The sequence below is a fragment of the Geotrypetes seraphini genome, chromosome 10 (genome assembly GCF_902459505.1).
Source record: "Geotrypetes seraphini chromosome 10, aGeoSer1.1, whole genome shotgun sequence".
Lineage (NCBI taxonomy): Eukaryota > Metazoa > Chordata > Amphibia > Gymnophiona > Dermophiidae > Geotrypetes > Geotrypetes seraphini.
Window position 1 is genome coordinate 29,265,570 of NC_047093.1, and position 17,910 is coordinate 29,283,479.

General features: G+C 43.9%; 1 protein-coding gene across 1 annotated transcript in view; it reads left to right on the plus strand.

The window, feature by feature from the left end:
* Positions 1-221: 221 nt before the first annotated feature.
* Positions 222-17,910, plus strand: part of LOC117368268 (melanin-concentrating hormone receptor 1-like) — a 37,637-nt gene continuing 19,948 nt past the window's right edge. Inside the window, exon 1 of the mRNA XM_033961747.1 lies at positions 222-354. Within this exon, the coding sequence (XP_033817638.1) occupies positions 282-354 (73 nt within the window). The 5' untranslated portion in view covers positions 222-281. The remainder of the gene's footprint in view (positions 355-17,910) is intronic.

Here is a 17,910-nt window from a genome sequence, read left to right on the forward strand (position 1 = left end):
TCTCTTTTTAAGGTAAATTTAAATAGCAAATAAGAGACGAAAGTTTGAGGACGACTGATTTTTCCTCCCCAATATTCAATCAGAACTTTTGATCTGAAAGACTCTGTAAAGGGAAAAGTGTTCTTTGCATTTATTTTTTTAAGAGATGTTTTAATTTTAAGAGTCAAACTTTTTCAGATGTAATAGGGTTCATGGCTAAACATAAAAGACACAGAAATTCGGAGCATTAAAAATCGAAGATTTTTTTTTTTTAAATTCTTCTTGAATTTAACTACAGAATTATGGCTTCAGAAAACACATCTTTTATTTATTTCCCCAGGAATTCGTCTATATTCGTTTCTAAAAATGGATCAGGTGAGTCCAGTCAATCTTGAAAGTCGACTCAGTTAGAAACTAAGATTAAGACCAGTTATGAGCTCTTATAAAATGTTTTGATTTTTGCAATATATTTGAATGATTCTAGACATTCATCCCACTGTTATTCACTCACCTTGCTGAAGGAGTACTACCGATGAGAATCTTGTTTTAATTTTTGATAGTATAGTAAATCAAATAATAGGAGCTGTAGAAAAATAGTTATTTGCCCCCATATGTGTCTGGTAAGAGCCAATGAAGTATGTGAAACTTCGTGTTTGGGACCTTATCGGGTTGTGCTCTGTGCGACTGCCCCCCCCTCCACCCTGCCTAAGAGGCTGTGGTGGGCAGGGAACAATTTTTATGTTCCTCCGTATTTTGCACCCAATGAAGAGCTAAAACAGAGAACTCAGCCTGGAATACTGTAGCTTACCAGTGGAGGTGACAGAGGTCTACATTACAATCCAATTTAAACATGCCTTGGAAAGATACAGTGGATAAATGAAATCAGGTGGGAAGAAGGGGGAAGGTGTTGATTTAAATGCAGGTAATAATACTGTCATCCACCCAAAGTGGTGGAGAATCAGAGAGGAAGGTTATCACCTGAGTAGCTTGGATAGACTTTTTGGTCTTTATCGTTGTCAGCATGGTTAGTTCAGCACTGTGACGTGGACAGCTCCTAGGCAGCATTCCATGGGCCACAGCAGACTCATTGCAAGACTCCCTGCACCCCTTCCCCTTTCATGCCCCCATGCCATCATTTTTGTCATCTTTATCTAAGGGGCAGAGGGAATGGGACTTTGGATTTAGCTCATGCCTTTATAGGGATTCAAGACAAAGTTAGACAAGTTTCTGCTGAACCAGAACGTATACAAGTAAGGCTAGACTCGGGGCACTGGTCTTTGACCTACGGGCCGCCGCGGAAGTGGACTGCCGGGCACGATGGACCACTGGTCTGACCCTGCAGCGGCAATTCATATGTTCTTATGTTCCCAGAAGGCTCACAGTCTAAGATGTACCTGAGGCAGTGAAGGGCTAAGTGATTTGCCCAACATCGCAAAGAGCAGAGTGGGATTTGAACTCTGGCTTCCTTGTTTCATAGCCCACTGATTTAACCTTTCGGGTGTTCCACACTCAGCACAAGGAGGGCTACTCAATTTGGATCCCTGAATGAGCCGTGTTTACAGAGGAACAACTCCCAAAGAGCCAGTCCAAATGCTTTCTTTTAAAAAAATTGCTGCCCTGTGTTTAGAATCTATGCAACAGCAAAAAAAATAAGCATGTTGAACAAGACTGAGTCATCCAAGAGATCTGGATGACCTATTTAAAACTTAATGATCTAAGTCTCTGTAGTGTCAGTTTGAATATCTTGGCAGCTGCAATGCAATTAAAGACAAAAGAAATGTCAAAAGTCCTTGTAGCCTGATGTCTTGTTCCTGGCTGTAGCAAGCAACATGTGTTTCAAGGAAGTGTCTAAGAAATATGTGTAGACCCCGACAATTTCACTTGTAAACTAATGCCAGCCAGGGGAGGATTAATTCTTCGAGGGCCCCTAGGTGCACAAGTACACTGGGCCCCCTAGCCCCACCCCGCCCCACCCACGGACCTCCCTCCCCCCCCCCCATTGACAGAAAGTATGACAAGCAAGCAACGCGGGTAAGAAAGGCAACGGGAACTGTAATTTTGCAAGCGGTGCTGCTTGCCCAAAGCTTCCCTCTGATGCGCCCAGGCGGAAACAGGAAGCTGCGTCAGAGGGAAGCTTTGGGCAAGCAGCACCGCTTGCAAAATTACAGTTCCCGTTGCCTTTCTTGCCCGCGTTGCTTGCTTGTCTTACTTTCTGTCGATGGGGGGGGGGGGGGGTGCGCATTGCCGATTGATGCTAGAGGGGCCCATCGCCGTTTGGAAAAAAAACAATGTTGATGCCCTCCTTCATCGGGCCCCCCTGATCATTTCGGGTCCTAGGCACGTGCCTACTGGACCTATTGGTTAATCCTGCTCTGATGCCATCAAAAGCAACATGGCTTGATACAGGAGAACTGCAAGCTAAACAGATAACAAAATTCACAGATCCCTTTGGGTAGTGTGTATGGACATTGTATGTATCTTTGGAAAATTTAAGCTTTACCTCAAAAATAATTAGGCGATAGACAGCTATCTTTAATTGTTGTTGCAAAATTTACAGTTTTATCAGTTGTAATGTAATGTAATGTAATGTAATTTATTTCTTATATACCGCTAAATCCGTTAAGTTCTAAGCGGTTTACAGAGAAATATACATTGAAGAGTATAATAAAATAAGATAAATGAATAAAGAATTGGTACTTTGAAATTCCCTTACTGTCCCGAAGGCTCACAATCTAACTAAAGTACCTAAGGACAAACAACTTAGCAAATAATAGAAAGGAAAAATAAAGAATAGAGTAAATGAGATATAAAGCATCCTAACAAGAATACATAGAAAACATTGATCTCATTACGGCCATATTCTTTTGAAGCAAGTGTACATCCCAGCAATAATAAAGTGGGTAAAGTAAATTAAATTAAAATTATTTGAATTAAAACTAAATATATATAAATGAATTAATTAAGAGAGAAACCAAAAAACCTTTAGACAATGGAATTCTAATGAAAATTTAAAATAAAGATGTAAAACAAAATAAATAAAAAACAGTAAAAATAAATGAAATTTTAAACACGATGTTATAAGAGTTGTATGTAGTCGGGTAATATTTTAGCCCAATTTCTATTCCACTTTAGCCTAATTTATGAAGGGAAAAATATTTACGAGACGTGTGTGGGTGGTATTCCTAATAAGTTCTGGCGTCAATATTCAAAAGGAGTTCTATGCTTACTAATGGCTATCAATTTTCAAAGGCACTAAAAATCGATGTAGCCACTTTTGACACTAAAGTGCAATTCTATAACTGAGTGCATGAAGTTACGTGTGTTTTGTCTGCATAAGTGCACTACACACTTTCAGTAAGGGAACACCTAAATGCTTTAGCACTTTGCAGTGGATATACACATGATTGGAGTGTGGGTGGAGTGCTTACACCAGCCATTATAAGTGTTTGTGGATTACACATAGATGTGTCTTTAGCCATTACCTGACCCCTAATGGTAATACTACAGGCTGGAGAGAGTGTAGCACAGTGGTTAAAGCTACGGCATCAGCACCCTGAGGTTGTGGGTTCAAACCCATGATCTTCTTTGTAACGCTGGGGAAGTCACTTTATCCCCCCATTGCCCCAGGTATATTAGATAGATTATAAGCCTGCTGCGACAGACAGGGAAAAAATGCTTGAGTACCTGAATAAATTCATGTAAACCGTTCTGAGCTCCCCTGGGAGAACAGGATAGAAAATTGAATAAATAAATGAATGCTAGAAATACCAGTGGCTGTTTGGAGGGAGCTGAAGATGGCAATAGGAGTGAGTAGCCTTTATTTCAACATCGCTAGACCCCAGACACCACCAGTAAGCCCAGGATTGGCATTAGGGGTAGGGGACCCATTATTGACACTTTGACCCTAAGGGGTGTAGATATTGGTGGAAGGGCATCACGTGGTGGGCAGTTAGCCAGACTGGGGAGATGGTGCAGGGGGGGGGCTACCATTTAGGAATGCTGACATACAGAGGATGCCATCAAAGGGCTGATGTGGGACCTGCCATTGGGGCACATATTGGATCAGGGAGATGTCATTTGGGGAGATTGACATTGGAGGGGAATTGGTGCCATGGAGGGGAGGGACTGATAGCTTGGGAGCCACTTCACTGTTCCCTCTAAGCCAGTGGTTCTTAACCTTGTTGGAGGTACTGAACCCCACCAGTTTCATATGCGTGTTCACTGAACCCTTCTTTATTCCCTTAGTTTTGCCGGAGCTAGACTAGAATTACTCAACTTGGCATTGCAAATCATGCAATTAGGACGCTGACTCCCATCACGTTCCGTTATACATGTGAATCCATATTGTACATATTCGTCCGACCACTTTCGTATTTTGCTCGACATAGTTAGTAAGGGATTAAAATATTAAGATAGGTATCACACGACGTACCATCACAACAGTTACAATTCGACTACTGTGCGCATCAAATCCCCTGCAGCACAGATAGGCCAAGCGATGTTGCGTGATCACCTGCAGCCAATTATGGACAAGCGGGGGCGTATCATCACGAATCATAAGCGCTTCGGTCACGTTCAATCATCTATCAGTTAAATCACAAATTTTGATCAGGAATTGATTGATGTATATAAGGCGTTAGTTACAGATTGATAGATCAAGAAACCGAGTACATGATCAGTCTTGATCAAAATCACTGAATAACTGATAGATGATTGAACGGGACCGAAGCGCTATATGAGTCGGAGGTGTGTTTTGACCTCCGCCGAACCCGCGAGACTGACTCACTGAGGTTCGGTCGAACCCAGGTTAAGAACCACTGCTCTAAGCTGAGCAGGAATACCCGAAGTACATTACTGCTAGTGGGGGGTGGAGTTTCAATATTGTGTTTTCAATGGCTAGAATCAGGCAGGTTCCTTGGAGTCCTGCAGAGCTTGCCTATCCCTCACTATTGAGAATGTGATAGTGGAAACAGCACCATCTACAGGTAGAATTGCAGGTGGAGGACTCCCCCTTAGCTTAGAAGGAACAATGGAAACAAATTTTGGAAAGCTACTCCTACCTCTTTGTATACGGGGTGTGGGTGGGGTATCTATCTATGTTATTCCTACTTCTAGCTTTCTAAAATCATTGCTCCCTCTGTACATGGAGGGACCTATACATGTAGTCCTGCACCTATGTTCATAAGTCCTATATTTGGTCTCTTTGTAGATGATACCGAAATTTGCACTAGAGTTGTCACCCCTGATGGTGTGAATAACATGAGGAAGGACCTAGTGAAGCTTGGTCTGAAATTTGACAGCTAAGATTTAATGCTAAGAAATCGAAGTTCATGTATTTCGGGCTACAAAACCCAGAGGGAATGGTACAGTTTAAGGGGTGAAGAATTTTTGTGCATAAAAGTGGAGTGGGACTTGGGTGTGATAGTATGCGATGATCTTAAGGTGGCCAAACAGGTTGAAAAGGTGATGACAAAAGCTAAAAGGATGCTATGGTGCATAGGGAGAGGTACAGCCAGCAGGAAAAAGTTGCTCAGCCAAAACTAAACGTTTGTGGTTAGGCCCAAAACTGGATTATCTTCCTTCCACTGTACTTTTGGATTCTGGAGCCTCCCTACAAATTGAGTTCTCCTCCAAGATTTTGGGAATACTTTTTGACTTTTCCCTTACCTTTAAGGATCAAATAAACTCTCTAAGGATCAAATAAACTCTTTGGTTAAGAAATGTTTTTTCAGTTTACGAATGCTGAGGAAGGTTAGATTTCTTTTCAATCAACATCATTTTTCTGTCTTGGTCCAATCAATTATTTTTTTTTTTTTTCAAATAATGTTTATTAGTGAGTGCAACACAGAGTGTACAGAAATCCACCAGTACAAGGACACAAGGCCCAAAATAGGTACAAAACTGAGTATTAAATGGAACAGGCAATACACAGAAAAGAAATAAAGAAAAGGACTAGCACCATACCCTCCAGTTGCAATCTGCAAATTTTTCATATCAAGAGCAAAAGCAAACCCTCTAGTTATACTACACATGCACAGACTACAAACACACCATACAAAACTCAACAGACACACCATCACACGCACACAAACTCTCACCCTTCATGTCGAAACTGCACCTGAGGCCCCGGAACCAGGAAGAAAGAAAGAAAGAGAAAGAGAAACCAGAAAAACAGAAAAAGTAGAAAAAGTGTTAGGAGAAAAAAATAGAAAAAGTGTAATCAAGAGGGATTGTCCAGCTGTTCCATCGAGTCCCCGGGGCATAGGAACAAAGCCGCCTTCCAAAGCCCCACATAGCAGCGATGATCAATCCTCCCCCCCTTGGGAGTGGTCCAATCAATTATACTATCTCGACTAGGTTATTATGCCATTTATCATGGCATCACAAAGATCTGCTTCCAAAGCCTACAATTGATTCAGAATACTGCTGCGAAGTTGATATATGGAAAAAGCAAATTCTACCACGTGACTCCATTGCATTTGAGTCTCCATTGGCTCCCGGTTTATCTCAGAATCCAGTTTAAATGTTTTTGTATTATTTTCAAAATTTTATATGGTACTTTTGTTCCTCTTCTATGGAATGTTTATAGATTTTCATATGCGAGAGGCACTCAACGATTTAAACTTTCCCTCCCTTCTAGGAAAGGAACTCATGGAGTCAAGAATGTTAGCCTTTCTCTGGCTTTTAAATTTCCCTAATTATGGAATGAACTTCCTTTAATTTTGAGGTGTCCCAGCTCTTTTCAATCTTTCCGTAAATCTTTAAAAACTTTTCTATTTGCTAAACATTTTGAAAATGTATCCTCTTGTATTATAGCTTATTTTTTAAAATTTATTGTTAACCCTGACGAGTTTCCTCTGGTTGAAGACCCAGTATATAAAGTTAAGTTTTAGTTTAGTTTAGAATATTGTGTACAATTCTGGAAGCGGCACCTTCAAAAAGATATAAAAAGGATGGAGTCAGTCTCTAGAGGAAGGCTACTAAAATGGTGTGTGGTCTTCATCATACAGCATATGGGGACAGACTTAAAGATCTCAATCTGTATACTTTGGAGGAAAGGCAGGAGAGAGGAGATATGATAGAGATGTTTAAATACCTAAGTACTGTAGCGTAAATGCGCATGAGTCGAATCTTTCATTGGAAAGGAAGCTCTGGACTGAGGGCATAGGATGAAGTTAAGAGGTGATAGACTCAGGAGTGATCTAAGGAAATACTTTTTTTACAGAAAGGGTGGTAGATGTGTGGAACAGTCTCCTGGAGGAAGTAGTGGAGACAGAGATTGTCTGAATTCAAGAAAGCATGGGATAAGCATGTGGGATCTCGTAGGGAGAAGAAACTTAAGGTTTAGATTAGATTAGATTAGGAGACAGTGAATGGCATGGATGGGCCATTTGGCCTTTATCTGCCATCATGTTTCTATAATATATAATGAACTCTACAAGCTGATTTAAACTTAATTCATCTCTTAGCTGGTCTTTGGACCTCTACACCTCCTAAATAGGAGGTGGCAAATACTCCATTGTTAATTTTTTTTTTTCAGGTAATATACACTAATGCAAATATTATTGCATGAATTAAAAAATAATCATTAAAAAAGCCCTACATAGTGGGCACACCAGAAATGGACTTAACGCAGGTCTGCTCAATTCCAATCCTCGAGATCCACAGGCAGGCATGCTAGAGATTTGCATACCAAGAACGCAGTGCATAGATATCTCTCAGGCCTATTCATTGGGGATATCCTGAAAACCTTGCCTTCCCGTGGACCTCAAAGACCAGAATTGAGGAGCCCTGGTTTAGTGTGTTGGAAAGTCCCATGTCTGCACAGCTAAACCCAGTTCTTAGTGCCTTCCCCTCGCTAAAAGGCATTTCCCACACAGGAAAGCTAGGGACCTCCCTCCGCTTCAAAATCACTGAGCTCTGGAACAACCTTACCTCCCCTCTTCGGAACTTGAGCTCTCTCCAAGTTTTCCGCAAACATCTGAAAACCTGGCTTTTCTCAAAAAATGTAAGTCTCCCTCCAACTTAGGAATCAAGGAAACTCTTATATCTTGGCATCCCAAGTCCTCTAAATTTTCTTCACACTTCTACCTCTAACCCTCTGTTGTAGTTCCTTCCTATTTCTCCTACTGTAAACCGCGTCGAGCTCTACGAACGTGGAGATGATGCGGTATACAAACTTAAGGATTAGATTAGATTAGATTAAGTAGATATTTCCCGTATGAGTGTGTTTTTTTTGCAGGATATTCAGTAATTGTTTCAGCTGGGACCACAGCAACTCGTATAAATAAAACATTAAGAAAAAGAGGAGAAAGTTCACATATGAAAGAGACAATGAGCCTATTCAGAGTGCCAAGGAACAATTCAAAGAAAAACACTTTTATTTTGCAGTCATTGACACAGCAACACAGTTGGTTCAAGAAGACTCACACAGATGCATCAAATTAGTTCTGCATCTGGCTTTCTCTATAGTGTTCACAGTTTGCCAAAAAGAACATCAGAGCAAATTATGGAACATTGCCTAAAGCTAGAAGCAAGATTCACACCACGAGGGCTATCGGTGCTTCAGATTTATGCAGTGAAATGTAAGCCACTACAAGATAAGTTCCATCTGTTCTTGGTGTCTTGATATCGGTTCATAGACAATGGCGCGAAAGACAAAAGCGCGCGCCGACAATTGAGCACAGTGCGCGCCGCTGCGCCGCTCTAAATTACAGTTTTTAGGGGCTCCAATGGGGGGTTTTGTTGGGGAACCCCCCAGTTTACTTAGTAGACATCGCGCCGGCGTTATGGGGGGTTTGGGGGGTTGTAACCCTCCACATTTTACTGTAAACTGAACTTTTTCCCTAAAAACAGGGAAAAAGTGAAGTTTTCAGTAAAATGTGGGGGGTTACAACCAGTGTTCCCTCTAAGCGGGCGGGTGTTGTGAGCAAACTTTTTTCACTGTGAGCTAAAAATATCGGGCGCCAGCAAGTTATGAGCCAAATAAATATGTTGCTTTCTACCACAGAACTTCCTTACGTTTGTATGGAATCTATCCCCTTTCAACTTTAGAGAGTGCCCTCTCGTTCTCCCTGCCTTAGCTACTAAGTCTATTCCCTTCAGTACCTTGAATGTTTCTATCATGTTCCCTCTCAATCTCCTCTGCTCAAGGGAGAAGAGGCCCAGTTTCTCTAATCTTTCGCTGTACGGCAACTCCTCCAGCCCCTTAACCATTTTAGTTGCTCTTCTCTGGATCCTTTCGAGTAGTACCGTGTCCTTCTTAAAGTACCAGTGCTGGACGCAGTACTCCAGGTGAGGGCGTACCATGGCCCGGTACAGCAGCATGATAACCTTCTCTGTCTCTTCAGTCCAGCATCTGCCCCTTCCATTCACTGTCTGTCTTTCCCTGCCATCTCTCCTCCTGCCCCCCCCCACCCCCCAATTTGGTCTAGCATCCATCATCTTCCTTCTGTTCCCCTCATGGTCTGGCATCTCTATCCTTCCCTCCCCCCTGTGGTTTTTAGCATATCTCTCTTCTCATTTCCTCCACTCAGATCTGATCATTCTCTGCTCTCTCTTCCCTTTTCTTCTCTGGTCTTCCTTCTCTATTTTCTGCCTCCATCTAAATTAAATTCTTTCTTACTATTTAGTCCCGTTTCCCTCTTTTCACTGTGTCTACACACAGCTTGTCACCCCTTTCCCTCACCCCTCCATTATCTTACTATTTTCTTCCCCCTTTATTTATCTCCTCCTTCCATCCAGTATGTGTTCTTTCCCCACTTCCATTCAGCATCTGCTCTCCCTTCTCAACTGACATCCATCTGCCTTCTGCTCTCTCTCCCTTCTTCTCACTTCCATCATCTGTCCCCTTCTCTCTCTCTCTCATCTCCTCCATTCCATCATCTGCCCCTTTTCTCTCTCTCTCTCTCTCCCCCCCCCCAACTTCCATCATCTGCCCCCCTTCCCCTCACCTTTGTGGGTCACTTTCTTTCCCCTGAGGGTGGCTCATGTCACAGGGGAAGCTTTGGCCGAGCAGAACCGCTTGATTGACAGTGGAACTTACTTGATTGATGTCGATGCTGGGGCCCGTTGCCGTTTGAAGGAAAAAAAAAAAGGTGGAAAAAAGGAACCTGTAAAGGCGAGAGGAAGGGAAACCTCCAGGACAGCTGCTTTTTGCCCTCCTTCAGCGGCCCAAGAGTTCAGACCAGCAGCGGCAGCTCTGTATGCTTTTAACTTCGGCACAGAGCTGCCCCTAATCAATAGTTTAGCGCGGTTTCATGAGGCAGCCTCGGGGCCTTTGATAGCCGGCCCGCTTCGATGATGCGATGTGGGCCGGCCTAGCAAAGGCCCCGAGGCTGCCTTATGAAACCACGCTAAACTATTGATTAGGGGCAGCTCTGTGCCGAAGTTAAAAGCATACACAGCTGCCGCTGCTGGTCTGGAGGTGCGGAGACAAGGCAGGAGGCAAACGCGGTGGAAGGCAGGAGTCCCGGCGAAGGCAGGAGTCCCGGCACAGCGACTGCAACAGGAAGTTGCAAGTCAGCTGACGCCGGCCTTTCGTTGCGGCGGGGACCGAATCCTTCGCGGACCGGCAAGATTTTGTTTGCGGACCGGCGGTTGAAGAACTGTGCTCTACACTGTGTGCGCTGTGACGAGAAACTTGTGCGCTGCGAGGTAATATTTTGTGCGCCAGCGCACCCCAGCGCAGCTTAGCGGGAACACTGGTACAACCCCCCACACCCCCCACAATGCCCCCACAACGCGGCACGATGTCTATTAAGTAAAGTGGGGGGGTTCCCCCCCCACACCTCCCCCGTCGGAGCGCTAAAAACAGTAATTTAGAGTGGCACGGCGATGCGCGCTGTGCTCAATTGTCTGGGCGCGCCTTTGTCCCAGCGCGCTTTTGACCTGACACCCTTGATATCTGGATGCAAAATATGATCCAGCATAGGGTTGCCAGATTTTCCCCGATGGAATAATCCCAAGCCCAGTTCCGACTGCGCCAAGCTCCATTCTGCCACCCCCAGCCCCATCCCCAGACAGCATCTAAGCTTGCGTGAGTGCAACTCAATGACATCACCGCGATGCTCCCTCCCGACCTGATTTTTACAGGAAGCTTTTCAAAACCCGGACAAAGTGCCGGGTTTTGAAAAAGCCGTCCGGATCCCCCGGACATGTTTTCGAAAAGGAAGACATGTCCAGGAATATCCAGACGTCGGGTGACCCTAATCCAGCAGATAGTGCTAACCTCCTCGTCACCATCCTCGCTTCTGTGGCCAGTTTTGAGTGTAGCTTTTCCAATTTAAAGTTAATCTAAAGCAGGGGTGTCCAATGTCGGTCCTCGAGGGCCGCAGTCCAGTCGGGTTTTCAGGATTTCCCCAATGACTATGCATTGAAAGCAGTGCATGCAAATAGATCTCATGCATAGTCATTGGGGAAATCCTGAAAACCCGACTGGACTGCGGCCCTCGAGGACCGACATTGGACACCCCTGATCTAAAGGTTCCTTCATTCTTCAGGGAGGCAAGGAAGACTTGTTGGACAGTCCAGGTTGCCAATTGAACATTGACCTGAAAAAAATCCTGTTTTCTGTTAGTTTAGTACATTTTACTGTGCATTTACGTAAATATTTTTTTTTTTATAAACATAAATATTTATTTTAGTGCATCACCTGTGAAAATTATAGAAGAAATAGAAGAAAGAGGATGTATAATCAGCATCATCTTTCCCTCTTTCATTTTAACCACATCTGTGTGGAGAGCCCTACCCTGAAGGTTCATTAGGACACTTACCGTATATACTCGAATATAAGTCAATCTGGATATAAGCCGAGACCCCCATTTTCTCCCCCAAAAAAGGAGGAAAAATGGTTGACTTGAATATAAGACGGGGGCTTAATATTCAAGTGCCATGCCCTGCCAGGATCTGCACTCAGTGTCCCCTCCCTCATGCCCTCCCCTGCCAGGCTCTGCACTCAGCCCCCCTCCCAGCCAAGTTCTGCACCCCAGCCCCCTTCCCTCCCTACCCTACCAGGCTCTGAACTCAGCTCCCTTCCCTGCCAGGCTCTGCACTCAGCCCCCCTCCCAGCCAAGTTCTGCACCCAGCCCCCTTCCCTCCCTACCCTACCAGGCTCTGAACTCAGCTCCCTTCCCTGCCAGGCTCTGCACTCAGCCCCCCTCCCAGCCAAGTTCTGCACCCAGCCCCCTTCCCTCCCTACACTACTAGGCTCTGAACCCAGCACCCTCACTCCCTGCCAAGCTCTGTACCCTGTCCCACCTTCCTTCCCTTCACTCTCTTCCCCCTCTAGATGTCTAGTGGTAGACCGGGCAGGAGGGATCTCTCCCGTCTCCCATCCTGGCAGATACTAACAATTTTTAACACCCTCCACCCCTCGCCATGTACCTTTTTATGCATCCCTGGTGGTCCTTCGGTGTATGGGCAGGAGTGAGCTTTGGCTCCCAATGGCTGCCCTAAGTTAACCATATAGTTATCTGACTAACTTTTGGCCCCACCCCATGGACTGCTCTGGCATTAACTATAGCCTGGGTCACAATATATACTGTATATATATATATATATATATATATATATATATATATATATATATATATATATATATATAAAAGTGCCAGGAAATCCTTTGATATATTAATCAGAGATCAAAAGCCAAATGTTGAAATATACACGAGTAAATGACCCCCTAATCCCCCCAAATGGGAACCTTTTATTACCACATGTGCCCTGATGAAGCTAGCAAAACGCGGTCCATGTCAGGACCCTTCGAGACCCTTTTGAGATAAATGCTTTATCTCCCGTTCATGCTTTGTCAGTGCTGAGTCAACACAATTGTGAATTTTCCAAAATACAGTCTACTTCTTGAAAATCTATTCAGAAAGCATGTATTTAAAATTCATTACACATGTGCAGTGATTGGATGGTGGGTCTTTCAACAGGGATTTTTCCCTAGGAGGACTCCACGCCTCACAGCATATGTGGTAATAAAAGGTTAGATTGAAATAATTGGGGAAAAAAACCCTTTAACTCCCGACAGGAATGACACCCGCAGTTTAAATTTTAGCTAGATTTAAGCCATACAAATGAAAGGATTTCAGTATGGGCTCCATCAATCCTCCGAATCACAAAAAGCCCCGGGTGACTAGCACCAGACCAAAGGTCTAAATCAGGAGTATCCAACCTTTTGGCTTCCCCAGGCCGCATTGGCTGAAAAAAATGTTTCTGGGGCCACGCAAACACTGCAGCAAGACGATAAATACCCGGGGGCAACGGAGGAAAACACTGCATCGCCCTCGACCGGGGCCGCACAAAATACTTCACAGGGCTGCAGGTTTCACCCATGGTCTAAATAAACCCTGGCCCGTACATCATCTATTCCCTTGTTTCAAAACGGGTTTCTTATGCAAATAAATATAAAGTGCAGGTGTGCTTTCGAAGAAGGGTGAAAAAGGAGATCTAAAGTGCTTTAAATCCCCAAAAATCGATCAGAGGTGATAATCAATCAAAAATAATCATAACGATATATGAAAAAAAGGAAAACAATACCAAAAAAAGTCACAATTGGGGATCAAAGAGCTAATATACAATTCAACTTAGCTGAGTCCTCTCAGGGTCATGTCGCCACTTTAACTCCACTCGGCAAGGCCCCGTTTCGAAATCTTCGTCCAGGAGTGGGGAATGTTGGAGAGACGAGAGAACCCGTCTGTTCAGTCAGGGCAAGGAACAATTAATCCTGCTCTGCTGGCGACAGCGTAGTCACACTAGAACTGGAGGCTAAATTTAAACTGCAGAGGTCATTCCTGTCAGGAGTTAAAGGGTTGATTTTTTAAAAAACCATTTATTTCAGTTTAGTTTTCTATTGTATTGGTAATATTTTTGGTTTTTTGAAGCCTATTCGGTAATAAAAGGTTCCCATTTTTTGCGGATTAGAGGTCATTTACTCGTATATATTAACCATAGCCTGCCGTGGCAGTCAGAAGGGATATTCAGTTATGTGCAGCTGAATAACCTTTGGGGACCTAATAAGCACTATTTAACTGGAGTCTCTGCTACCCAGTTAATTAACACTGAATATTGATCCCTTGGTATAATTACTGTCAATAAACAGATCAGGACTTGGTTAACCCTTTCAGGACCATAAGGATCGTAGGCCAATTTTTGTGGTTTTAATGACATTTTTATGGTAAAAAGGGCTTGCAGATGCCAAAAAATTGATTTTTTTTTGTGAAATATCATTATTTTTTTTAAAAAAAATCAAACTTCTGGCTTATGGACAGTGTGGCAAGTGAATCTTCTCGTCAATCTGGCAACGACGCTAATGAATGAATGTCGGAACCAGTTTGTTTACATAAAGGCAGTATCATATGGAATCCGTACATATCAAATTTAGAACTGTAGACTATCCCAATCAAAATGTATAGGATTTTAAAGTTATGGGACAAATATGTCCCTTGGTCCTGAAAGGGTTAAGGGTATTTAGTCTCCGGTTATTATGCAAATAAAAAGAGGCGGAGGAATGTGGGGGTCTTTTTATTTTCTGGGCTGGAAGGGTTGTTATTGTGACAATGGAAATTCTACCACGCCTAGTGTATTTGTTGTAGCACTTCCTAGACCATAATAGACCCAAGACATTATTTTGGGGATTTAACAGAGATATAGCTAGTTTACCACCCCCCACCCCACCCCCTTTTACAAAACCATGATAGTGGTTTTTAGTGCAGGCCGGCGCGCTGAATGGTTTGTACTGCTCCCGATTACTGTTTCCTTTGTAATGGGGAGGGGGGGGGGGTCCACCTCCCCAACGGGAGCGACAATATTTCTAAGTAAAGTGGAGGGTTCCCCCCCCACCCCCCCTCGGAGCACTTTAAAAGAGTATTGAAATCCAGTGCACTGATGTGCGCGCGATTGTCTGGGCGGGTTTGTCTGCACACGATTGTCTCGCACGCTTTTGACTGGATACGAAACTATACAGTATCAATATGAAAGATCTAGTAGGAGAATTGGTTTCTTATGCTCGACATCCGATTGCGTCCTAATCATAAATGTCCAGAGAGCATGACAATATAGAAATAGAAGAGGGAAAGAACCCCCCACCCCCACCCCGACTCAACCACACACATTGGTCAGTGTGTTTTTTAAACTTTGACTGGCATGGGCAGAATTATCCTCGGATATTCAGTGCCAGGCTATGTCTTGGTACTGACACTGAATATCTGGTGCTAATTTGTTCTGTGTTAGCTGCGGGAGCTTATGCGGCTCCTGGCCAGTATTCAGGTGCATAAGATTACCAAAGTACCATGAGACTGCCACTAGAGGTGCAACACTGCCTGGAGCACAGTGGACTGAGTGGAGGCATTCATTCCCAGGGACAGGGTTGCTTCTACAATCTACAGGCACATTTTTGGAAATTCAGCCACACGTGTAAATTAACTCTGAAAATCTGTATGTGGCAAAAACCAGATGTACATGTAAATGGATAAATTTTAAGGGGCAATTTTCAAAAGGGAAACCCACACATGCTTCTGCTTTGTAAACTATGAGACCCCTGCAAATGAACAAGAATGCATACATTTTTTTTGTGTGTGAACAGTTATAAAATTACCCTATTTAGGCCCCCTTTTATCAAGCCGCATTAGGTTTTTATCACTGGTCGCTGCAGTAAAAGCACCAATGCCCATAGAATTCCTATGAGCATCGGAGATTTTACCGCAGCGGCCGGTGTTAAAAAAACAAACCCTTAACATGGCTTGATAAAAGGGGGCCTTAGTTTGATGTTTGGATAGGATTACTAGTGGATTTTTGGAATATGTAGGCAAAGATTCAAAGAAAATCTTCCTGGCTTTAATTGGACTTGTAAGGGATTGACTCTGGATTCCTTTGCCAGACCTGGTCAGCCACATTCTGACACAGCTGGATAAACAATAACTGCAAGACACTAAGGGGCTCATAATCGAAACTGAAATACGTCTAAAACCCCGCCCAAGTCAGCACTTGGACGATCTATAAGACAGGTCGTCCAAGTGCCGATAATCGAAACGGCTTATTAGACATATACAGGGACTTTTTAGGCCTCTGAATCCCACTGTGCACCTAGCGCTAAAAGGGGCATTTTTGGAGGAGTGGTTAGGACGTGATGTGGGCTAACCTAGACGTACTCATCTTGCAGGGATAATTGAAGGAGACTGCCTAGATGAAATTTATATGTAATGAGTTAGACCAGGGGTGCCCAAAAGGTCGATCACGATCGACCAGTAGATCACAAAGGCAACGCGAGTCCATCGCGTTGCCTTCGTGTTCTACCTGCTTCCCGACGCAGAAGCGCCGAGCTGGCCAGCCTTCCCCACCCGATGTCAATTCTGACGTCGGAGAGGAAGTTCCGGGCCAGCCAATTGCTGCCTGGCTGCCCCGGAACTTCCACTTCACAGGTCATGGACCTGATGGGCCGCCGCGGGAGCGGACCGCTGGGCGCGATGGACCTCTGGTCTGACCCAGTGGAGGCAACTTCTTATGTTCTTATGTCATAATTGACTTCGGGGGTGAAGGCTGGTTGGCCCGGTGCTTCTGCATCGGGAAGCAGGGAGAGCTTGGGGCGGCAGTGGTTTGGGGGCCTGTTCCCGATGGAGGCAGTGGCTTTGGGGAGGAAGTATATTTGTCTATTTTTGTATAGTTGTTACTGAAGTGACATTACATAGAGCCATCTGCCATGACCTCTTTGAAAAAACCCCGGAATATAAATGATAATTAATATTTTCTCTGCGTACAGTGTGCTTTGTGTTTTTTTAAAAAAATTTATTGTTGGTAGATCATTTTGACTTGGTCTTTTTAAAAGTAGCTCACAAGCCCAAAAAGTATGGGCACCCCTGAGTTAGACGATGTAAAGACTGGTATAAGTGCCCAAAAGGTATCTAAAGTGAACTGAAAACCACTGCAGGGACAAAGGAAAGACACACACACACTCCCCCATGTTCACTGACCCCCTCACCCCCCCCCAAAGTTCAGAAAAAAAATGTACATATCTATCTCCGGAATAGCACCTGGCATAGGAAAGCCTAGTAGAGCTGCACATAGGTGTCTTAAGTAGTCTGGGGAATGGGCTAGTGAACCATAGAGAGGAGGACCCATGCCCATAAGCCACTCTAACCACTGCATTCATGGTAAAAAAATTTGAGGCCACCAACCCCCCACCTCAACCCTACTGTTCTTCCTTATATGTTCCACCTATAGCCATAAGGGCTATTGGGATTGTAGATAGGTGGGGATAGAGGGTTTTGGAGGTATTTTTTTTTGGGGGGGGCTCAGCATTACTATAAGGGAGCTGTGGTGAGATGTTTATGTGGCACCCTTTTTATGAAGTTCACAGCAGTGCCCTGTAAGGTGCCCCACTGCTTTGCTGCCATGTCTGGGTGGCCAGTCCATCACAATGCTGGTCCCTCCATATCCAAAAAGGTCTTGTTCTGGATGTTTTAGACTTGGACCAATTTTTGGTCGAGTATGTGCTATAAAGATAGACGTAGTGGCGGCCTGGACGTAAAGATAGATGAGTTTTTTAAAAAAAAATTATTTTGGACGTACTTTTGGAGAATGGACACCCTACATTCAAATTGGACTTAGACATTTCTTTTGATTATGCCCCTCCACAGAATTAAACTTTCACTGCAGATTGAGGGAGGTGGGGGCAGGGGTGGGGTTTCACGTTAACACTTGATTTGTTGATTTGCTTTCCAGGTAATTCTGCTAACATAAATCAGCCATGATATACACAGCCACTACAGACCATTAAACTGTAATCTGTATGTTTAACACTTCACCAGTCTCTTCCGGCAAAAAGCTTTATCATTTATTTATGCCGTTAGGCAGCCATTCATTATTAATAACCTTTTCATTTCAATTAGACAGCTCTTTAGCGCGCCCTGCCAAACGCTGAATCTGAAGAGC